Source organism: Daucus carota, chromosome 5 (assembly GCF_001625215.2).
Source record: "Daucus carota subsp. sativus chromosome 5, DH1 v3.0, whole genome shotgun sequence".
NCBI lineage: Eukaryota > Viridiplantae > Streptophyta > Magnoliopsida > Apiales > Apiaceae > Daucus > Daucus carota.
In genome coordinates this window covers 29441282-29465968 of record NC_030385.2, presented here as the reverse complement: position 1 = coordinate 29465968, position 24687 = coordinate 29441282, and the positions used below count along the sequence as shown (strand labels likewise).

Below are 24687 nucleotides of genomic sequence, written 5' to 3'. Positions count from 1 at the left end.
TTATAGAATTATTATTATAAAATATGTCCTGTAAACCATGTAAACCATATACATCGTTCATATAAATCTCATTTACATCCTCTACGTAATCTAATTTTTGTTCCTGGTACTTAAATTATGTTGTTTATATGTTTGTATTATCTTCACTCCCGTGCGACTGATCCTCACAAATCTTGATTTGTCACAAGTCTTAAATTGTGCGACTGATCCTCATAAATCTTAACCTCCTGAAAAATAAAAATACACAGATATATTCTGATTGTCATATAGCAATTGAACTTTTTTTTATTTGCATTTTTCTTAAAATATTAATTTTAGCTAGCCACTTCGTGAAATATTGTGTTAACAAGAGTCAATAATAAAAATAAGGAATTGGTCGGCCTAAATCATGCATATTTTATTCTGTCTAGAAATAAACTCCATATAAATTGCAAAGTAAAAACACCATAATGTACACGGATGACTATTACGAGACAGGAGTATGACCTCAATAGCTTATTTTGACACCGGTTTGTGATAACCTGGTCATATCCGAGTCTTTTTCGAAAAATGAGTAAAATTTTGAATTTTAAATCCGAAAATTAGTCTAAATATATTGCTCCAATTACAACAACAAAAAACTTGGGTCATTCACAATCCCACCACAACTGCAAAAGATCATGATTTGTTCCTCTCTCTAGCCATTGTGCTCTCTAGTCAACCTTTGTTTCGTGCCCTCACTTTCGGCAACTTGAGTAATCAAGTTTTCAAGAGCTGGCTCAGACTCTCGATTTTTTTTCGGAAATCTAATCAAGTCCCGAATTCCAAATCCGAAAATAAGTTTAAATATACTGGCTCAACTCCAACAACTTAAGTAATTCACAAGCCAGCACAGGCTCCCAAAAGATCATGATTTGTTGGTACAACTAGCAGTTGTACTTATGCTTATTAATTGAATTAAAATCTTTCACACGTCTCGACATGAGACTGAGGTGTTACACGATTGGTTCGTCTTCAAATGCCTCGACGTGGGACTGAGGTGTTACACGGTTGGTTCGTTAAGATGGCACGAGAGCTCCTCATTTCACTCCCACTTGTTTTTTATATTATATATCTTGTTTACTTGTCATATATAATTGTATATAGCTATAGAATGTGTTTTTTTCAAACAGTTGTAAATAAATAGTATTATCGTGTAAGACCTTTTCTTTGTACTTAATAATCGCTAAAAACAAAGCTTAAAGAAATAATTACAAAAAAACAAGGGATGAGGATTGAGGATGACAAACACATAGTGGCAGAGAAGACCTCCGACCAACTAGTAGTGACTTTATGCAGTGTTCAGTGTCTTCTAACTCACATGGATATATCATATGACAAGATTGAAACCGTTGAAATCTCCATACATATGGGATTGGATGTTTGGGCTGGAGGCAGGAGTATTAAGAATTATTATATGGAGTAATTGACTAACAGAAATTGTAGTGTCCTTTTGAGCAATTAATTTGTTAATTTGTTGATCTTTATAATGGCATGTGATATTCCCATTTTTTCTTCCTTTAAGAAAAGGTTTTTGGCATATATGAGAGTGTATCATGTAAGTGATAAGAGTTTGTTCTTGATTACACAAATAATTTGATAATTTAAATGATAAAAACTTATCTTCTACTATAAATGACAAAAATTTATTCTTGATTCCTCAATGGCGTGAAGTTTGTCACTGCTCACCTGTTTTTTTTAAGGGGTTAATTATCAAGTTGGTCACGGGCTTAATGTATCAAGTTGATCACTGAACTCAAAACGGTATCAAGATGGTCACTAAAATCACTATAAATATCAAACAAGTACCTTGAAATATGAGTTCCAATAGTAAAAATATTATTTATAAAGTTTTACACATTATTTTTAAATGTTACCACAACCAACTAAAAGGTTATGATTTCTAGTATTTAAAATAATATATTTACATTTTATCAAGTTTATTTATTATTTATATTTTATTTTATAGTTATTTTTTTGTTTTAATTAAAAATAAATAATAAATAAACTTGATAAAATCTAAATATATTATCATAAATATTAGAAGTCATAACCTTTTACTTGGTTTTGGTAATATTCAAAAATAATGTGTAAAGCTTTATAAATATTACTTTTACTTTGAACTTATATTTCAAGGTATTTGTTTGATATTTATGGCCACTTCAGTGATCATCTTGATACCGTTTTGAGTTCAGTGATCAATTTGATACATTAAGCTCACTTCAGTGACCAAATATATAATTAACCCTTTTTTTAAGTCATTGCTCACATTAAAATTGTCATTATATATATTGTGGTGAGACTTGGAAACTAAGAAAATGTGGAAAAAAATTAGCACGGCAAATCACTGAGTGTAATATTATTATAGGCTAAAGATAGTTGAAAAAGGCTAAAGATAGTTGAAAAAGTAGTGAATATAATAACATTTCAAAGGTCCATTATATATGACGTTTGATTTTTTGTACGTATGTTTAGTAGGTTTGACCACATAGCAAATATAATATTTTTGTAATTTTTTTTCTGAATAAAAATATTTATGTTATACTTTTATTTTTTAAAAAAAATTATAAAAATATTAATGTTTGCTATGTGGTCAAACCTCCCTAAACATACGTGTAAAAGGTCAAACTCCTCATATAATGGATTAAAGAGAGTATTATTTTTGGATTGTACAGAGACATCCAAAATGACTGGCTCCCTTACAAAAGTAACCGGTTTGAACGTAAAGTTTTCAAAACTAACCAGCCTACGTTCAACTTTTCAAAACTAATCAGCTTAAATCATTAATAGTCGGGCGACCCAAACGGAATAATTTTCCGTGTGCAGGTCGCCCCTGATGAGGGCGACCCCCATTGATTTTCTCCGTGGGCAGGTCGCCCTCCACACGGGTGTCCCCTACTTGATCTTTTTTCCAAAAATCGTATGTACGCAATTAATTTTTTATTGTATTATATATTAAATATTTTATTTAAAATCAAATATTATTTGTTTTGTGAAATAAATATAATTAATAACATGAAATAATATATATCTTAGCACCAGTGTTCTAAAAGTCGGCGATTAATCGGGATTAATCGCCAATTAATCGCTGTTCGGTCGCCGATTAATCGGGAAAATTTTAAAAATTTAAAATTAAAAAGTAATTTTTTTAAAAAAAATTTAAATATAATTTGAAATAAAACAAAAAGGCACGGAAATGACAAAACACATAAATTAAAGTAGTTTTTATTATATTAATATATATATATATATATAATTAAAAAAATAATATTAAATTGATTACGATTAATGATCCGATTAATTACTCTGATTAATCTCCGATTATCCAATAAATTTAATTTAAAATCTGAAAGTTGCATATAAATCTGATAAATTTAAAATCTGAAAGTTGCATTTAAAATCTGAAAGTTACATATAACATCTGATAAATTTTATATTATTTTTTTCAGTTATTTGATATATGTAAAGTTTAGTCAAAATAAAGTCAGTTTTACTGGTTTCGAGAAAGATCAACATGTGTATGTGTTTTAGTGTTCTGTCGTTTATTATGTTATGTTAGGTTTCCTTTATTGTCCATATGAATTTCAATGCTTGAATCATTATAAAACATTATGACATAAGAATGAAGAAAAGCACAAGAACTGCATAATAACGTAACAACCGATCTACTAGACTAAGAGTACATAATCAGATCAAGAAATAAAAACGTACGAGTACATGGTCAGGTACATAACCATAAACAAACTACATACGAGGGAAATCCTACTTCTTCTTATGGCCGAAGATGTGGCTTCCAGTGTGACATCTTCGACCCTTTCCCTTCGCAGCTCTAGGTGGCTGCTGTCGATGCCCATCCTCAGGTTGCTCCTCGGCCTCGGAGTGCCCTGGTACTGCTGTGCTGGGGGGCGCCCATGGACTACTCTCACCAGTGTACGAAGCAAAAGTGGACATCTGTATAGGAGTAGGAGTGAACCTCACTGGTGGCGGTGCGAATGGAAACGCGGGTGCCCCGAAGATGTAGGACTGGCTAGCAAATGACGGCACCGGGACCTTTGGCGGTGGTGTGGTGTACTGATCCCTCAGGAAAGACATGTCAGGACGATAAGCATCTGCATCCTGGAACTGGTATGACTCCTGCGACTGACCCTCAGCAGACATGTCCTAGTCATCCTCTAATCTGACCGTAAAGCCACGTGGACCACCCTCGTAGTCATCCCCTGCATATGTAGATGGCCGGACCGTCGACTCGGACCAGGAGCCCCATCTATCCGCCCTAGAAGTACCCGCTACATCCCCAACCGGCGAAGAAGAAGTGACATCCAGGTGTGACCAACCTCCCCTATCTGAGCTACTACTGGCCACGTGAGTGTAGTACGTGCCTGCCTCCGGCTCAACTGGTGTAACTGGTGGTCGTCCTATGTGTCTGCTAGGGTTTCTTGAACCCCTAAAACGTCCTAACAACCCCTGTACAATCCTCTGTGCCCGATCAAGATCCAAGGTAGCAGGGTCAATGGCACTCTCCATATCTAGAAGCTGATCCTCCTGTTAACAGCCATGTGAAGACATAATCAGATGAAGAATAGTTATAACAGAACATATAGAAATAAGCTAGCATAATAATGGAAGGAAGTTAGAAGAACAGTTACAAGGGAGTTTACCAGTGCCTGTGTGGCGCCCTGTGTGCCCTGGAAAGCCTCTGCAGTCCTCCAATAGACAGGGTTTACAATGTATCTACGTGTCACTGCAAGAAACCAAGGCATGTATGCCGCAGTGCAACCCTCGCCAAACATGAGTGGGGGAGATGTAAGAGCTCGGTCAAGGGACCTATCCCATAGACGAGTGTGAGACTCCCTGGCGCCCTCCCAGTTAATGGCCTCGTTCACAATGTCGTGCAGGTTACTATGATTCGCACGTGGAGAGGATGTGGGTATGTCCTGCACGAACCCGAACTGCCTCGTCACCCTATCAGTATAACACCACTCGACATAGGCCATGTACATCAAAGGCGTAGTAGCAGTCCAACGCAGGTACAAATCATACTCAGGCTGATGCTCGTCATCTAAATCTGCATACGGCCTCCACCGAAAATTTGCCTCAATCATGTTATCCAGCTCGTACCGGGTGATACGACGCTGACCGTGCGGCACCTCAGTACGGGTAAACGGCCCTGTCCACCTACAACAAAATGTTTATATTATACGTGTGAACTAGTACATGTGCACAAACTGGAGGATATACAAACTTATTGCGATTACGAGAAGAGTAGCATATTACAAACCTTAGCGCAAGTGGGTAGGTAATCAGGGGTGTGGCCGTGTGTCGGGGAGCTAATGTAGGGAACCGCTCGTATATCCACACCTAGTGTGAAGGTACATACATATATGTGCACATCAAAATATATATGAAGAAAAACTTGATAAATAAAATGATAGTAAATGCGTACCTGTACTAACGTGGCGTATCCAACGAAGTCGGTTGCGACTTTATGGGTGGAATCGCACATCTTCCTATAAAGGTATGCAAGAACAGCACTCCCCCAGCTATAACCATCCACGCTCTGCAAGTCACGTAGCATCCAAAGGAGGTTGAGATTCACATAGTTCCCGCTGCTATCAGGAAACAACGATCCAATAACACATAGTAGGTGTGCCCTGATGTGAAAGATAGTCTGCGCATCAAAATCCTCCGCTGCCTCGTCCAACCGGGCACAATTGCCAAAGTTACCAATCAACCAACCGATCCTCAAGCAGTTCTTCCTCACATCACCCTGCTCGGGAGTCAGTCCAAGAAGATCGCGTATCATGTCCTTCCTCTGGCGAGCTGTGGTGGTGAAGCCATGTAGAATAAATGGCCGGCCAGTGGTTCGTAACCCGAGAATGTGATGGACATCCTCCAGTGTAATGGTGGCCTCCCCGAAAGGTAGATGAAAAGTGTGCGTCTCTGGACGCCACCTCTCGATAAAAGCAGTGATCAAGCCCCTGTCATGTTTGACCTGACCCAACTTGAACACCCACTCAAAGCCCGCATCATTAATATCATCCATTATCGCCTGAGGCGGCCTGGTTTGATCAACTACATTCCAGTACTCACCGAAGTTCGTCCTGACTCTAAGATCATGAAGGTCCTGCAATTAAAAATACATGAACTTGTCAGCAGTTTATAGTGAAGCAAACATTAACTTTAATAAACAGCAGTCCATCAAGTCATTACCTTACTACTGTTCCACACAAAAGTGGACCTATGCGTGTCCTGCAATGTCAACAAAGTGCCGTTGACCGGCCCGGGATGATAAGCTGCAGGATCCATCTGTGCCAACAAATTTCAAATATATTTATAATTCGAATTCAAAGCTTTTGTATATATACAAAATCTTATTCCAACATAATATTATTAAATTTCAAATTTCATTCTCTTCATTTCAAATTAAATTTCTACCTATAAAATCTAAAATTCCAACATATTTCAAATAATTCAAATCAATTTTTTATGCTCTTAATATTTTGATTTTATTTCGAATATTATATTATAATTTTTGTTTCTAACTAAATTAAATTACTACCTACAAAATCTAACATGCACACATATCAAATCAATAAATTAGCCTTAATTTCAATTATAACAAATCTCAAGCCACAATCAATAAACTAACCGATCTTATAACATGCAACTCAAGCTAATCAAACAACAAATTAATCCAAATCAAGTCATTATATATATATACGCACTAATTTAGAGAGAATCGAGATCGTATCTTAAATTAATTTTTGTTCGAATTTCCTATTTATTTTAATTCTCTTAATTTCATAAATATTCTAATTCTCAAAATTTCATATATATCTTATTTTATAGAAAATTTAATATATTCGAATTATTTATTAATATAATTAAGATTTTTATTAATATAATTCGAATTTTTTATTTTAATTCGATTATTTTGTTTTATTTCAAATTTTTATTATTATAAATCGAATTTTAATATAATTTTGTTTTATGCTAATAATATTAATATAAATCGAATTTTTTAATATAAGCTATTAATATCTTTTTAATTCGAATATTTTATTTTATTTCAAATTTTTTTAATTCTCAATATATTTTATTTTATTCTAGCATATATATATATATATATATTTATATATTTTTAATTCGAATATTATATTTTATTTCAAATTTAATTCTCTTCATTTCAAATTAAATTTCTACCTACAAAATCTAAAATTCCAACATATTTCAAATAATTCCAATCAATTATTTTATGCTCTTAATATTTTGATTTTATTTCGAATATTATATTATAATTTTTGTTTCCAACTAAATTAAATTACTGCCTACAAATCTAACATGCACAAAATCTAAAATTCCAACATATCAGATCTATAAATTAGCCTTAATTTCAATTATAAATCTTAAAAATATTTAACAAATTTAAAAATCCAAATGTAATAACAAATCTCAAGCCACAATCATTAAACTAACCGATCTTATAACATGCAACTCAAGCTAATCAAACAACAAATTAATCCAAATCAAGTCATTATATATATATACACTAATTTAGAGAGGATCGAGATTGTACCTTAAATAAGATTTCGGATTTGATTTGGTATTAAGCCGCGCTAAATCTCGATTGTGAGCCTCGGGCGACCTCTATTCTCTCCCTCTTCTCCCTCTTTTCTCTCTTTTCTCTTCTCCTTTTTTCTTTCACTTCGGCCGTATGAATGCTGTGTGTATTTTGTGTGTGACTGTTGTGTGTGTTCTGTGGCTTCGGCTGGGTTTTTAAGTGAAAAAGTTGGACAGGTGATCGCCCGTGATAGGGTCGACCACGTCATGTTTTTACAGCAGGGGTCGCCCCTGGGGAAGGCGTCCTGCACGGTGGAGAAGACAATGGGGGTCGCCCCTGACGAGGGCGACCTGTACACGGGAAAAAACTCAGTTTGGGTCGCCCGACTTTGAATGAATTAGGCTGGTTAGTTTTGAAAAGTTGAACGTAGGCTGGTTAGTTTTGAAAACTTTACGTTTGAACTGATTACTTTTGTAAGGGAGCCCAAAATGACTATGTGCTTGTTTGTTTAGCAGAAGCCGGCTTCTGACTTGTGCTTTTTCTTCATCTGTTTGTGTAAATAAGTAGAAGCACTTTTAAGAATCTGAAAATGCTAGTTTTTCTCTCAGAGCTTCTTCTTCTTTTCCAAACATTTTATTAACTTATTTAATTCTCACTTCTTCTTCACTTCTTCCATTCGAGCAAAAAGTCACTTATTTTAACATAACCCAAACGTACTCTATATGAAAATGAATAGAAAAGAGGGATTACTGGATTCTACGACTGTTTACTAAATGTAAGTATAAGAAAGTATACATAGATGTTGTCCATCTTCACAGACATTTCTTCTCTTTCTTTTTTGGGCTATTGTAGCAGTTTGTAACTTTGTATATCAGTGGGGATCAGAATCTGGAGTAGGCAAGTTGGAACAGTTTTGAAATTCAATAATTAAGTACTGGATATCCATGAACAAGATACAAAAAGGGCCAATCGGGTCCAGTTTTACAAAATGTGAGAGAGATGGTCCAGGAGTACTTTAGAACTACTGTCCCTCGCCGCCTTGCCCCTAGGGTTTTAATATTGAATATTGCTTATATTATTAGTTCGGTCTTTCTAATATGTGCCCAAGCGCACACAATAAGCACGTAATTTCATGAAAAAGGCTTGTTTTGATTGGTGAAATTGATGTGAATGCAGGAGGATCATTAACATTTATTACTCATCCACCAATCAAAAGCTAGTATTTTCATGAGAGTTAGTGACTATTGTGTGCCCACGGACACACTATAGAAAATTCAATACTAGTTTATATTTCACATTCTGACAACATTTTTAACCCCCACAAACTCCTTCGCTAGAATCTACGTGACATGTGAAACCATATTCATAAACGGTTTTTCTATGGTGTGCCCATGAGCACATACTAAGCGCGGAAAATTTTGTGCTTGGATCATTTTGATTGGCTCCTATCTCATGATAATGGTGGACCCCCCCTGCAAATACACCAACCACACCAATCAAAATCTCCCAAATACAATAATTTCTGCGCTTAGCATGTGCCCATGGGCACACACTACCCAAACCGATTCATAAATACGGGAGTATATACAAAGTTTATCACTTTAGTATAACAAAATCTTTATCTATTATTGTCTGTCAACTTCTTGACAATATTTGTTCAACCTCACTAAACATATGTAACAATATTTCGCATCATTTATTATTATATTAAAATAATATATTTTCTTTATAATAATAAAAAATCAAAACATACAATTTTCAGAATATAACCAACTAATATACCTAACATCATCGAAACAAATTTTACATAGAGATCATTTGGGTTAACTTAAAAAAGTGTTTCTTTCTTAAAGTAAAGAAGTGGATTAGAATTACGAAGTAAGCTAAAACTTATAAGTGATTAAAGTGTTTAGAAAAGAAGTAGAAGTCGTGGAACAAAAGATAGCATTCTCAATTTTTTATAAATGTTTCTGGCTTTTTACACAACTAGATTAAGAAAAACAGAAGCAACTTCAAAGTGCTTCTTTCTTGTTCCCAAACACTTTCATGGGGCCGTTTGGGCAAGTTTAAAGAAGTGACTTCTTGCTTAAATTAGATAAGTAGAACAGAAGTGAGAAGTAAATAAGTTAATAAAGTGTTTGGAAAAGAAGCAGAAGCTGTAAGAGAGAAGCTAACATTCTCAGCTTCTTAAAAGTGCTTCTACTTTTTTACACAAACGGATCAAAAGAAGCAGAAGCCGGAAGCAGCTTCTGCTTCCATTAAACAAACGGCTAATATGTTCAATTTAGCCCACTATTTTAGATAACACCGTTGAACATACTCTAATTGTGATTTATGAAATGGATCCACGCTAATGTTAAGTTATTACTCCCTCCGTCCCACCAGGTTCTTTACAGTTACCTCTTTTGGACGTCTCATCCATTTCTTTACATTACAAAACTTTCCCAAAATAGTTAATGGGTCCCACCACTTTATCACTTTTCCTTCCTTTTCACACTACTTTTACTCCACTATCTCTCTTTTATATATTAAAAATCGATGGGTCCCACCACTTCACCCACTTTTCTTCCTCTTTTTCACTACTTTATACATATTTCTTAACCTCCGTGCCCAAACCCAATGTAAACAATTGGGTGGGACGGAGGGAGTATATGCTACGTTAAAATAGTCAATTTTGACTTTTGTGTTCGGCCATACTAATATCAAATTATTCTACAACAAGATAATTGATCCGGCTTTTAAATAGTCAATTTTGACTTTAAAATTCGGTTGTATAAATTTTTTTTGCTAATACTTGTTCAAAATTATTAAATTCTCTTAATTGAAAAGTAGTCAATCTCTCGTATTTATATTCGCCGAACTACTAGAGAGATATACCAAAATTCTTCATATTCTGTTACCAAATAAAATAATATGGAATACCCTTGGTGCTTTTACACAAAACACAAACCTTGATTAATTAATAATGAATTTAATTAATAGCTCACAATATTTTTAGTTTATAAATTTTATTGTATTTTGCTAGCTAGCTTCATCATGTTTGACCCATTATCTTTAAGTAAATAGTGACTTATTTCTACGACCCTTTCTCATATCTATATACTATTTTTTACTACATAGCATATGTTTATCTTTTCTTATATGCAAAAAGAAATTGCTTATTTTATGAAATTTTGCGCATTTATATTTTTTTAGAATTAAGTGGTAAATAAATTATTAATCTGTAATATATTTTATTTCATGGAGCATATATGGTTTTTCAGAATTTTCGAACTTAATGATAATTTGTATTAGAGATAATTTATAAAATGATTTGCTTTACAATATCTTATATATAAAATATATTGTTTTTCGAGTTGAGTCTCTCAGAAATTTAATCAAATAAGGTATATACTTTTTTTTTTGGTATTTTTGAACAATATTTTATTTCAGTGATCATATCTCATATGACATTTTAGTTGATTTTGTAGTAGGTACTTTGGGTTGATATTTTTATTCTTTTTGTTTTTTGGAGTATATAACTGTGACGTAAAAAATAAGGATGAGAACAGAATTAAAGAAAAATACATATATAAAAAATTCTCTCGTATACTATTAGTCTGTTACAGTCAAGTCTCGATACACGATATTTTTAATTGAAATCTCTAATCACGTTTTTTAAAAATAAAAATAAAATTTTTTCAAAAAAATAAAAATAAAAATAAAATCAAACTTCCTCATCACTCTGGTGAATGTTTTTATCGATAGAATTGAACGGGTTCCAACTTCCATCATCATCAATTAAAATTTAAAACAAAGAGGAATTACCCGACCCGACGTCAATCAAAATCAAAGTTCCCCCTCAAACTACAAAACCCCAATTAAGGTTTATGCCTTTCATATACATACATTACACTACAGTTGCATCAATCACGCCTCAATTTCAGATATATAACGCAGATTAATGGAGCAAAGATTATCTAATACATGGCGTATGACAATCAATGAGAAGAAATTCATCAAAACCTCGTTGCTTGCTGACCTAAGAGTTGATGGTCGCCGCCCTTTTGACTATAGACGTCTCATTATCAAGTTTGGAAGGTATATTTAGAGTTCCGCTCCAACGAGAACCAATTTAAATTGAAAAATATCGAAAACCGTGTTCTCCAGTATATCTATATTGCATTTTTCAGTTCACTGTAATGCAATTGTTTGTTGTAAGTAATGTGGTTACTGTGGGAGTTAAATTATGGTTATTAGTTGGTTATGATTTTTGTTTTTAGTGAAGATGGCTCGTCGGAGGTGCAACTAGGCCAGACTCATGTTATGGGAGTTGTGACTTCCCAACTTGTTCAGCCGTATCGAGATAGGCCTAATGAAGGGACGCTTTCGATATATACTGAGTTTTCGCCGATGGCTGATCCTTCGTTTGAGGCTGGGAGGCCTGGAGAGTCTGCTGTGGAGTTGGGGCGTATTATAGACCGGGGTTTAAGGTATCGTTGTATGTTGTTTTTGCCTTGATCTGCATTTGAATTGAATGACCTAGTTGACTGTGTTTAAGGAACATATGGAGATTGTCAGCTTATATTAACATTGGAGAAAAGGAATAAGGTTCTTTTTTTTTTATTTGTATCATACAAGAATATTATACCTGTCGTACCATTCCTTATTCAAATAATATCCACTAATCGATGATGTTTGTAGTGTTTCAGTCGATTATTTATATTTATTTTTTAACAACAGTCCCTTTAGATTCTATGGCCGAGCATACACTTTATGTTTGCGTGATTTTTTTTTGACTAGGTATTCTTATGAGTAGGTATTTTGTAGGGAAAGCATGGCGGTAGACACAGAGTCACTTTGTGTTGTTACCGGGAAGTTAGTGTGGTCCATTCGCATAGACATTCACATTCTAGACAATGGGGGGTATGTGGTCTTAAAGACAATTGCTATCCAGTTATTTGTTTTTCTTTAATGAGTTTTACAGCTTACCATTAAGTTTTTTTTTCTGTTTCGCAATGGAACAGAAATCTTGTTGATGCTGCCAACATTGCCGCACTAGCTGCTTTGTCAACATTCCGGAGGCCTGAATGTACTCTAGGAGGTGAAGATGGTCAGGAGTTGATAGTACATCCACCTGAGGTTGGCCCCTGAAGTTTTGTAGATAAATTAGAGCAAGTCCAACAGTGCCCTAGTGTGTTCTTTACATATATTATAAATAATAGGACTCCTAGTAATTTACGATGATGTTTTGTATATCAACTTCAACAACAATCCTTATACTTGCTGCTCATTATGACAACAACAATAATAATAATGAATTTGAACTTCAACTATGTCAAGGAGAAAAATAAATATTTGATTGCATCAAAAAATATAAGGCACGACTCTAGCTTCCTTATAAATAGGGAATGAGAAGAGTATCTTAATTCTTATAGGAAATACTAGGATAATGTTCGATCACCATTTTGTACCAAATTCCTTAAAATTTTAGATAAGGAGTTCGTTTACCTAACGTGTTGGACTTGCTCTAAGTATGATTTGCAGTTTGAAGTATATGTTACACTAGCAATTGTGTAACTAGATTTATCAATACTTATTTGCTAACGTGGAAATAATTGCGTTGGGTGATATCTAGCTAATTAAAGTTAAGGTTTTCCGCTGGTCTCATTCATGTCTGTATCGAAAATGATTATAACGTGGTGCTCTGAACTCAGGATCACTAGCATGTCTGTTTCCTGTATAAAAGTTGTGCCAAAATAGTAGAACTTTCTGCAATTTATTTATTGAAGCGCAACTTTTGGTCAAATTGCGAATTATGACTATTGTTCTCCTGTTCCATAGTTTCATCTGCAAATGCAGCAGCCATGGTGGGAGGGTAGTAATTGGTTTGATAAGTGTCTTTGTTTGCTTAAACATTAAGTTCACCATGTTCAAAATTTAATACTAAAGATGATACTTTGTATATAGGTGATTGTTATTCAAGCCTCATGTTCCGCCTATCTCCTTTATTATCTGAATTTCGAGTATCATGATATTTTGTTCTGGCTGGTGTTCGGATTCTTCCATTAAGTTGGATAGAGCACTTCAAATGTTGGTGAATCAGAGTGATAACTATTGTCTTGTTCATGTAATATTAGTTCTGTTGTATATCAATATATCATGCTCTCTGTCTCTCTCTCTCTCTCTCTCGCTCTCTCCACTGTTTAATCTTATGTTGTCGGAAATATATTTGGGGATTATTTTTCTCAACAAAGATAAGCTGGCTCTTGTTTTCTTTCCCCCATCTCTCCTATAAAAAAAATCACTTTTGTTAGATTTACTCTCTTCAATGGAAAGCTATACCGATCCTCCAAGCTCATTTAACAAGGATGTCTTTTATCGCTGGCCATAAATCTGAAATGGATCATGTTTTGTTGCATATGATTCAGTGTTTTAATGGTGTTTCCGGTACCGATATAAGTGTTTTACTTTTTAAAAAGCAGTACATACATTATGGGCTTATCTTTCTATGAAGCAAGTAAATCAAACATACCCAGCAGGGTCTGGGTAGGGGTAAGATGTAAGCTTACTATATCAAGGTATTTATCATGTTGATTTTGGCAGGTGAGGGAGCCAGTTCCATTGATAATACACCATCTTCCTATAGCAGTAACCTTTGGTTTTATTGGTGAAGAGAATATTGTGGTAGGTTAACTATTCTAGAAGTTTGTTTCTTCTCCCTATGATGTTGCTCTAAGCTCAGTAAAAGATTTATTTCTACAAATTTGTGCTGATTAGAGCTTATGATGTAACTGGCTTCTAGGTAATTGATCCAACTTACTTTGAAGAGGCTGTTATGGGCGGTAGTATGACCGCTACACTTAATACAAATGGGGATGTATGTGCTATTCAGAAAGCGGGAGGAGTGGGTGTCTTACCGAGTGTCATCATGCAGTGCTTGCGTTTAGCCTCTGTGAAGGCAGGCGACATAACAAATATTATAAAGAATGCTGTGAGTTTCTGATGTTGGAGAATGTTTTATTTGGATGAGGTGATATCGATACTCAGCTCTTGGATAAGTGGCATTAACCTGTTCTTTAATTTATGAATTCTTTAGGTTAAATCTTTCAATACCGAAAGATCACTAAGGAAGATCAAACGTCATAACTCATCAGTTATTGATGTGAGTGAAACAGCTCAGAAAGTAGACGTAAAATTTTCTACTAATCATGTGAATAGACTAAAGTTGTCAGAGGACAGCAGGGTTGCTCAAGGCAATGGTATGGAAGTTGATGGTCAAATATCACAAAAAGAAGGAACTAGTAAGAGAGATAGTAGTGCTAAGAGCTTCATTGGTGGACCTTCTAGCTGGTATTGCTTTTTTTCATATTACACCCTGCTATTATTTAAGCAAGCGTCTAGCCAATGTGATCTCTTGTGTCTTGTGTTACTGGGAACTCTAAATTTCACCTTGAATAAAAGTATTTTCTCCATTCCGATAGACTTGTATGTAAAAAAGATATGTAGAAGAATTTTAGCCATCACAGGACATAAAAAACGTGAATAGTTGTCAACGCTACAAATCAAGGAGAGGATTTAATGGGACAAATAATATCTTAGTATGAGTATAAATAGAAACAAGATTTGCAAGTTGAGGTAGGCTTGAATTAGACATCAATGAGTGCGTGGAGAGTGGGTGATCTCTTGAGTATCACCTAGTTACGTGTGGACAGTTGGTGATCTCTTGATATCATCGAGTGTTATGTGTGCATGAGTTTATCATTAAAAATTTTATTAGTTATTCTGATTAGGGAAAATGAATTTTTTTTATTACTCAACTATCGACCTGTTTAAAAACCTACCACTGACTATAAATATTTTTCTTATTATCACTAATGTTACCTTGATATTAGAATTTAACTATTCCGTCAAATTTTAGGAAAAATGATTTTTTATATCACAAAACTATTGACTCTGTTGGAAACTTACCATCAAGCCATAAACTTAATTAATATAACCACTAACATTACATACGTTTCTCATTTTTAGGGACCCACATTCGAAGGGCATTGATCCTGATGCATTAAGAGCTTCTTTTGCTTCACGAGGTACAACACTGCTACTAAAAGGAAATTACGTTACAACGATCTGCAATCTCTTATAACCTGGTTCATATTGGCTGATGTTTTAAGCCTAGAATAGAATTACATCTCTTTTGTAATTTCAGAATTATACAGTTAAACATGTTCTTTTAGCTTCTTGCATGGCTGCATTGTATTATTACTAGATCAGTCCCTAGGGAGATGCTCGGTTATAGTATAATTATATTTATTTAAATTTAGAAAAAAAATAGAATAATTAATTTAAAAGTGAGATTTAATGAGCAATTGACACATAAGAATGCTGATGTCATCCATTTAATGAAAAGGCGACACATTTTGATGACATCAGCCGTCTTTTGTTTTAGTGTAGAGAAAGATATTCAACAGACTAGGGTTTTGTCATTGAAGTACTTTCCTTGGCCTGCTGACCAGTACTTGGTGTTCCATCCATAATGTATGTTAATGATGAATCTAATTTGAACTGTTAATTGTTGTGATATGGTGTGCAGTAGTCCTAGCACCTACTGAGAAGCTTGAAGACTCTAAAGTCGACGAGCCCACTGATATTGAACCGAACCAACCAATTGTTGATGACAATTCATATATATCACCAAAAGAAGCAACCAATACAAAATCAAAAACAAATGAAGAGAAGACTTTGATAGATGCTATAAAGCCCAAGCACAGGAGGAGGAGGAAGGCATCTTCCCAACATTAATTCAAGGGAAAATGGGAAATGTGTTCTGGCAACAGACTCCTATTCGAGTTGAGGCCAAGTTTGAACAAGTTTGGTTACATGGCTGCATGATGAGAGTAGGTTGTTTAAAATTTGAAAGTTTCTTGGTGTAAAGGAGCATTACAATGTTTTCTGGGAACGCATATCTGCGGTATATATAGAGTTAGTGACAAGTTATATTTAAAGCATTCTTGATGATCTATCAAGTACGAAAGTTATTTTATCCAGAAAAGATCAAGTCATTAGAAATTTAATTACTATTATTACTTGCACTTAAACAATCCTGGGGAAGACAGCATCTTTGTTCGAGTTGCATATATTGTTGAAGAGTGGCTAAACAGTTGAGAGAAATGACTTCTTCCGGAAAATATTGCTCAAAATAAGAAGTAAATATAGCATTTTTGCACTAAAATGTTATAAACAAATTTTATTCAAAATGTAATAGTTGTTTATTTATATGCTCATAAAAAATTAAAATAAACTTTTATAAATTTAATAGAATAAAACATTCGAAATTTGTGATTATTAAATTACTTATTATCATTGTCGTAAAAAGCGGGAATCAGATTTAATCGGTGAATTCAAGGATTAAAGATTAATCAGAGATTAATTGGATTTATCGGAGATTTAATCAATTCGGCAAGTTACGGAACATCGATTAATCGATGATTAATCGTGATTTACCGATTTTTAGAACCATGCTTATTTTATATAAAAAAAATCACAACCCATTAGAATATTATACATTGTACATTCATTTGTTTGGACTTTGGTATATACAGACACAATTGACACGAGTGTGAAGCACCATCGTGAATACTCATGTAGTAACATTTTTAAAGGTTAGCTTCGACAACTTGTTCTGTCTCTTTTCTGTATATAACTGTATGTATCCTATGCTTTGTATGTCTCTTTTCACAACGCTTCATATTTTATATTTGTATAATTGTTGGAGAACTTTCGTTGCTAAGTTGATCTTATGAAGTAGATAAAATTTTTGATTTTCTACATTTTCTTCAATACCTATGTTATATTTAACGAAATGACACTATATATTTTTGTTAGTTAAAAGGCTGATCACTGTATATTTTTGGTAGATTGCTATGGGGTTTCTGTTTTATAAGATCAGCAATGTATTTGTTGAAGGCACTGTATATCTGGATTTGGATGCAGTACACAATTGTAATACTCCCTCGTTTTCAAATAATTGACGTTTTTATAATGCATTGACCTTATAGTCACAATTATTCTTTTCGAAATTTTCTTTTTGTGAATTAAAATATAAGTTTAATATTTTTATTTAGAAAAAGAAAATTTTAAAAATAATAACTCTGGCTATACAGTCGATGTCCTTCAAAACGTGTGGCAAAATGTCAAACGTCCATTTAAAAATATAGGGAATAATAGATATTAGTATATTACCACTCGGCTAAGGCTCAAAATGTCGTTAATTGTTGCATGACATTGAGATTTTTGAGGTGGGTCAGCTTCTACTAAGTAGTATATCATTTTCAGCTAGTTTACATCCATTTCTTTCTCTTTAAATTTATTTGTCTGTCTGGTTCAACCGACTTGGCCTTTGTGATAAGTTTTGGATTCTGTCTTTGATGTAACCAATTGTTCAATGTGTAACCAAGGTTAATATGAAAACAGACAGGTTGAGACGTTGAGTTAAAGTTGTAAGTTGTAACAAAGGGCAATGTAGAGGGGAGGGATTATTTTGGTAATCTAACTATCGTTGGCAGATTTTCAGAGTATGGAGACTACTTATATAAACAGTCCATGGCTTAATTAACGAGCCAATAGTCAAGCACTTTTGATTTCATTAGATGCAGGTATGTAGATAGAGGAGATATGATAAAAGAACAGTATGAATAGCAGCAAATTTTAGCTAGGCTAACTCCTATACAAATTCCATGGCCTACTTTCTATCCTACACCAACTTGGTGTGGGATTGTATTATTAGATATTAATGTACCAATCATAATATTGAATAAGTGAGAATGCAACTCAAACTGTAGATTCTAAGGAAAAAATATCGGAGTATTGAATAGAGCAAGGCTTTGGAAATATGACTTTTATGAAGCATAAAGAGTTGTGCCTTCTACAACGACCATAAAGTCTGATAAATTAGGGTTGATGTAAAATCGACTTGAGAAAATTTTGGTTGCTTGTGACAGTTCTTAAGACAAGGAAACTCTTATAAATCAAATTTTGAATATAGTGGAAATCAGTGTGAGGAGCATGACTAAACTTGACTTGATTTGCTGTGCCGTAAATTTGAACAGAGAGTTCTTACAATAATAGAGATCTAGGTATCAGCATTCTCGTAAAGTTTGCTGAGCTCTGCGAACTCCTTCTCTGAGTTAGCAGTCAGTTTTTGCCACATGATATTACTAGTTGTCACATGTTTTCTTGTGCAATTCTAGCATTATGCAGGACGGAGGCTCTTGGTAATGTGGGTTGTCACCATGGACTACCCTGAGACCTGAGAATATTTCATTTCCTACAATTGCTACCTCCATCACTGAGGAGTCTGATGTTATGTATGATACACAAACTATAGATGAACTTCTGGGATTTTTTATTAATAAGCCAATGCTTCATTTCTAGATCCTGCTAAATCCACCAATGCAAGTGATTTGAGTTTCTGCAATTGACTATTTCTATGTTTATAAGAGATACATTGTCAAGGCAATGTAAAGAAATTATGAGCACACATATATGTGGATCATAATTTGTGTCATTCAGTAGCTCAAAACATTTTGCAAATAGCAAAATCAAAAATTGACCTAAACTTAGATTAAATTAAAATTTCTGAATAAAATACACAGAGTTGCTTGGAGTCATTGAACTCAGAAACGAAGCCTTGTTATGTAGAATAGTTCTTTATGAAAAATATGTTTACTGTTGTGAATGTTTTTTACAACCTCTGAAGGCAAAAAGCCAAGCTATCGAAAATTCTTATTTATCAACATCTAGATGATAATGCATTTTAAAAGCAATATAGGTGGATCTCCTGTTTTTAGTACTCTGGTTCTGTTTAGGTTTAGAGTTGCATAGTATGATTCAATTTGGACTTAGGTCATTGTGTTGAGTATAGATCATACTGTTAGTATCATAACAAGGCCTAGCTTTCAGTTAAAATTCCGGTTTGTGGAGTTATTGGGCTTTGTTCTCATTGATTACTTGCACTGATATTCTGTTTTATGCACGCATTTGGCAGATGTTTGCATTCTCCTACTGCTCGGAATATTTTTCTATGAATATTTCAGCTACCAAAATATCTGCAACATACCAAAGTTTTAAGTCATTTATGTAAGATTTGAAGAGGATTTTGGGTATGCTTCTCCATGCAAGTTATAAATCACGATGCTGATTGCTGATGTCGATTCTTTTTTTCTTTTCTTTTTTTCCCAAATTCTTTAAAGCTATTAAAATCTCTTTCATTCTGGGAATTGTTGTAGGGGTCTGTTTGGTTATTCTGCTGAAAGTTGTTGACAGTTGTCCGTTTGATGTGGCGGAGACATGTCAAAGATGGACCCTCGAGTGTATGGGAGGCGTGGATATTTCTAGCACAGTTGGTATCCGGTATGTTTCTTTTCAAGGGGTCCAGTCAAGGTTATAGACTTGTAGTGCTGATTAAGCACAAGCTTTCATATTCAATGTTGATATCCATAAATACACAGACGCGTAAACTCAGTGGAGAAAAATATTGTTTCACTTTGAAAGTACAGCCAAGTAAATTAATCAATGCTTGGGTTACTCCACTGTCTCAGCATAATGAACCCTAGAATCTTGTAGGCTTTCCCTATTCAATGGAAAAAGCTCTATGCTTTTACGTGTGGGGCAAGCAGCCATTGTCTAATATAGTGAGGAGTTGGGTCAGGCTTGCTGTGGTTCTGAGTTACTTGGGGCTCATTGAGTGGCATTGTTGATTACTGCAAAGCAGGAATTCATACATTTGTGGAGCCTGGAGGCTGGGTAATGACAAACACAGGCCCGAGAGTCTAATCCTTCCTTTTATAGCTTTATAGGCTCTCTTGTCTTAACAGTACTTGAAACTGGATAAGAAGTGTTACCAGCACTAAAAATTTATTGACATGCGCCACACCCCCAACAACTAACACATATCCATTGCAGTCAAAACATATTTTGTTTCTACTTAGTAAATACAGTGTATGTAGTTGGCTTGTCAGAGTTTTCGCTGTTCAATTGGTCAATTCCTTGATATATTATTTAGGTTGAACGTAAAATTATTGTTCTTGGAAAGGCTATATCTTTTCCTGAAGTTTAGTGATGTTTCAGTTGATGTGGATTTGGCCGACTTTACTTACAGCCAGGCGCCATCACATAAATTAGATTTAACATTTTACATATCTTCACCCTTTGTAGCCCGGGGGGTGGGGGATTTTATATCCTTTTAATTGTGCCTAAAGGGCTATATGCTGTGGCGAGCACTGTTTATGAAAGGAGCTATATAAACAGGAATCCATATCTTCCTGTTAGTTTTAACTTTCAAGTAATTAGCGAGTTAATATACTTCACCATGTCCCCTTCCACTATTCCTCCTGGCCAAAAATTTGCTTGCTCTGAGTTATGCTTATTAGAATTGCATAAAATCCAAGATTCTTTTCATGCAGGGACTCGCGAGGGGGTCCAGATCTCTCACCTAATTTCAGTTTTCTCTAATTTAACATATCATTTTAAAGCTTACTATGCAGGATTAGAACCTGCGCAATACAAGACCAAAGACCTCTAATGATGCTTGGTAAACGGTAGCCCCTCTATTAAGGTTAGCTTATTACTTATCTATATAACAACTATTTTTTGACATTTCCTTGAAAATTTTGGTCTGCTTTGCTTTTTTATAATGAATAGCCCACACACTTAGCTTCTGGATCAGCCTCTGTTTGCCTGTGTGTGTAATGTGTGTAAATACATGTAACGGTAGCAAGTTGCCCGTATTCTATGATTTCGAACGCACAGAATAGTTGTGGTGACCCCTTCATAGCAAATGGGCTATAGTGTTCTCCAGTTACCATCTACAAACACTGTCAGATTAAATTAGTTGTCCCAATTAATGTCGGTCTGGTGGCAAACTGAATAGTCCCATGTGCCAGTCTCAAATTTAACTCAGGGGAACACTGTGCGAACCCAGGTTATTAAAGCCAGCACCCACGTCTTAGACATTGTGGGGATCATCTGGGATTTCCACCATTGCACTTTTGACAGATAGAAAGCTCCCTTTTGGGCCAGTGTTTTCTTGAGAGTTAAAGCCCGTTTGTAGTGACTCTCACTACTGTCGGTGAGTGATCCGAACCTTTCTTGTTATCTTTTTTGGACCGGTACCTTCGAATTTCAATTGATATTATCTTGGCCAGTGGCCACACTCTCCTCTCTGGCCCTACCTTTCTGCTTCCTAATTTGTTGCCTCATCTTATTCATTCATGTTTTCTGGGTGGGAACCCTACTATTTTTATGTGTGGTGGCTTGAATAAAAACTAAAACTTACGCGTTGGTGCTAATATAAACTCATCACTCTGTCAAAAGATAGTGTTCGTATAATGATATAATGTCATGCGGTCATTGACACAGGGCAATGTAAATTGATAGCAAAAAGCTTTGAAAATATAGAACAATTATTTATCACAAAATTAATTTAGATGATTAGTTGAAGGATCCTTGTATGAAGTGACTTGCACCCTTCAATTATTTCTAGACACTATAGTTGCTTTCAGCTTATTACTCTGCAATTACCTTGGTGCAAATAATTGAGGAGTTTGCCTAGAAAATCCTTGGAAAATTAAAACGGGGCAAACAAGACATAGATAAGCAATAGTATTTAGGATTTGAGGACAGATGGGTACGGCGGAGGCTAGAGAGAAACGAGAGCTGATAGATGATAACGATTATGAAGCAAGGTTACAGACACATGGGCATATCATGTGATGGACTGTACTAAATGCAGAGAAGGAGATTTTTAAGAGTTGTGGACATGTAGGGTAAAAGCTTGTTATGGAGATTATGTATTTATATAGTGTGAGATGTAATATGGAAGGATGCAATCGAGAGGGATTGAAAACATGAGTACACAGCCCTGGAACATGAACAGAACATGTTCTTCAACAGCATTGGCATGTTTCGGGTTAGGAACGGTGGAGTGGGACGGCAGATACCAATCTTTGATAATTTCTGTCTTTCTATTAATGTTCACTGTCGTGCATTTATTTTCCTATATCCAAGTGTTCGTGTTTAAATCATGGAAGCCAAAGTAGATGTTTGTTTCTGGTAGAGTAATGAGATGAGATAGCTCAAACAGAAGGTTTATCTCTTATTGTCCCATGTTTAGGGTTAATTCTTATTAATACGATATTTGGTAGAACAAATACTCGTTTGTAAGTTCTAAATCCGTCCAATTTTTCAAATAAGGGTCCTAAATGAGCAATGTTACGTATCCCAAATTTTTTCATTTTTTTCTAAATAAAGTGACAGACAGATGACTGGTTCTAATTGGGTAAAAATTTTACAGGGACCATTATTATTAGAGAGGGTGAAATTAACTATACTGTCAATTAAAATTTGAAAAAAAAATGAGGAATAACTTTTGAGTATCTAACATTTTTCCAAACGTAATTATTCAAAAAAAACAGCTTCCGCACCCAATTAGACAAGAGCACCTTTTCCGGGTTATTGATTGGTAACATATCAAATGGTGGATATTACGTACTCAATATAGTGCGTTGTTTTACGGTGGAGTGGGACGATTTTAATAATTATTATATTTAATTATGTTTTAACCATTGTTTTTATTCCTCACTTAAATTTTGATATTTATGTGTCTAACTAAAGGATTTTCCTTTGGTTAGAAATTAATTAATATTTCTATATTATTTTATTTTCTATCTATTTTGATATATATATATATATATATATATATATATATTTTTGTTTTGCTTTTTGTTAGATTTTCTATTTTTACTTTAATTAAATTTATATGTGTGTGACATTCTCGTATGTTGATTTATGTATTGTTTGGTTTGTTTTTTCAGGATACTTTGGAAGTTACGGGACCATGGGTTTTCTTTTCTTATTCATTTAAATTTTATTTTCTAAGCGTCCGGAGTTATGCTTGCATGACTTTCGGTTAGATGATAAACTTTTTTGAAAGAAAGAAATCTCGGATGTGGTTTATTGTATTTCGATACAATTCATCTACGTGTATGTAGACCTTACAAAAAAAATAATATATATATATATAGTGCGTTGTTTTCCTATTTTGTAAATTAAGAAATTCGATTAAAGTTTCACGAAAGGCATGAGGTCTAGATCCCACTTGTCTGAGCTTAAAGCTTGATTTTTAAGTCATTTTTTTTTTTAAATCGAAAAATGTTTATTTGTGTAACAAAGTTGGAAGTCAATAAAAACACAAATAAGTTAGAAACTGATTTAAAGTTAGAAAATAGTTTGAGATATTTTTTTCAGTCGCTTAAATTTTCAACTTTTTATTTGAATTAAATTACTCGTAACTCGTAAGACATAAGTTCTTCTATAAATCACTTTTATTTTATTATTATATTTCAGTTAGGGGTGAACGAAAAACCGATTAAACCGAAAAATCGACCCAACCCAACCCTTATCTCAGCCGAATAAACCGAACTGTTCTAAACCGAAAAAAAATTGGGTTCGTTTTTTATTAACCGAATAGATTGGGTTGGGTTAGGGTTTTTACAATATCAACCCCACCCAACCCGATCCAACCCGTTTAAAATAGTCTTTAGAAATATAAATAATATTAAAATTATAAATAATTTCAATGATCAAACCAAAACTTTGAAGTAGCTGGACAACTAGTTGTTTATTACAATATAAGCAATATAAGCATTGTCACACGTAAATGTTAAAGAAACAAGTATAAAGAGTTGAACCAACTGCTATACTCCAGTTTTTTGCAATGCAAGATACACTGTCAATAACTTAATGAAGGAAAATATCAGGAACAAACTAACAAGTATGCTGAACATTTACAATAGAATTAAACACAGCTTTTCATTTTTTTTATATGTTGTCGTAGCTGATTTTTTTTCAAAAATAGCTACTTTCAAGAAACTCGTATGAGAAGACTTTTAGAAAATTATATGCAACAATAGCGAGACAATCGAAAATAAACCCGATCAACCCAACCTGACCCGACCCTACCCGACGTATATATAATAAGGTTGGGTTGGAAATATTTTTCATGGTTAACGGGTTCGGATTTTTATAAACTGATGATTATATTGGGTTGAGTTGAATTTTTACTACTAACC

General features: G+C 34.2%; 2 protein-coding genes and 1 long non-coding RNA gene across 6 annotated transcripts; 2 read left to right on the top strand and 1 right to left on the bottom strand.

The window, feature by feature from the left end:
• Positions 1-5501: 5501 nt before the first annotated feature.
• Positions 5502-6324, bottom strand: LOC135152847 (protein MAIN-LIKE 1-like). Its single transcript, XM_064093972.1, has 3 exons — positions 6229-6324; positions 5615-6142; positions 5502-5525 (listed from the first exon to the last, which is right to left on the bottom strand). Exons 1-3 carry the CDS (start codon positions 6322-6324, stop codon positions 5502-5504), a joined length of 648 nt encoding a protein of 215 aa, XP_063950042.1.
• Positions 6325-11351: 5027 nt separating this feature from the next.
• Positions 11352-16601, top strand: LOC108220541 (exosome complex component RRP45A). Of its 3 annotated transcripts, none has more exons than XR_010292573.1 (9): positions 11352-11659; positions 11842-12051; positions 12389-12484; positions 12586-12700; positions 14165-14245; positions 14364-14552; positions 14658-14723; positions 14804-14911; positions 15590-15653. XR_010292573.1 is itself a non-coding variant. In XM_064094758.1 (9 exons), the coding sequence occupies exons 1-9, from the start codon at positions 11611-11613 to the stop codon at positions 16358-16360; spliced, it is 1257 nt and encodes a 418-aa protein (XP_063950828.1). In that variant the 5' UTR covers positions 11355-11610; the 3' UTR covers positions 16361-16601. The 3 variants fall into 3 exon arrangements, 2 of the variants coding, with proteins under 2 accessions (XP_063950828.1, XP_063950827.1); XM_064094758.1 differs by adding an exon at positions 16152-16601 and having other exon boundaries at positions 11355-11659; positions 11847-12051; positions 14658-14911; positions 15590-15648; XM_064094757.1 differs by adding an exon at positions 16152-16601 and having other exon boundaries at positions 11355-11659; positions 14658-14911; positions 15590-15648.
• A 533-nt stretch (positions 16602-17134) lies between these two features.
• On the top strand, positions 17135-23126 carry LOC108220999 (uncharacterized). Of its 2 annotated transcripts, none has more exons than XR_010291867.1 (3): positions 17135-17220; positions 19605-19719; positions 19846-23126. It is a non-coding gene; the product is annotated as an uncharacterized LOC108220999 (long non-coding RNA). The 2 variants fall into 2 exon arrangements; XR_001806841.2 differs by lacking the exon at positions 17135-17220 and adding an exon at positions 17235-18924.
• Positions 23127-24687: the final 1561 nt, after the last annotated feature.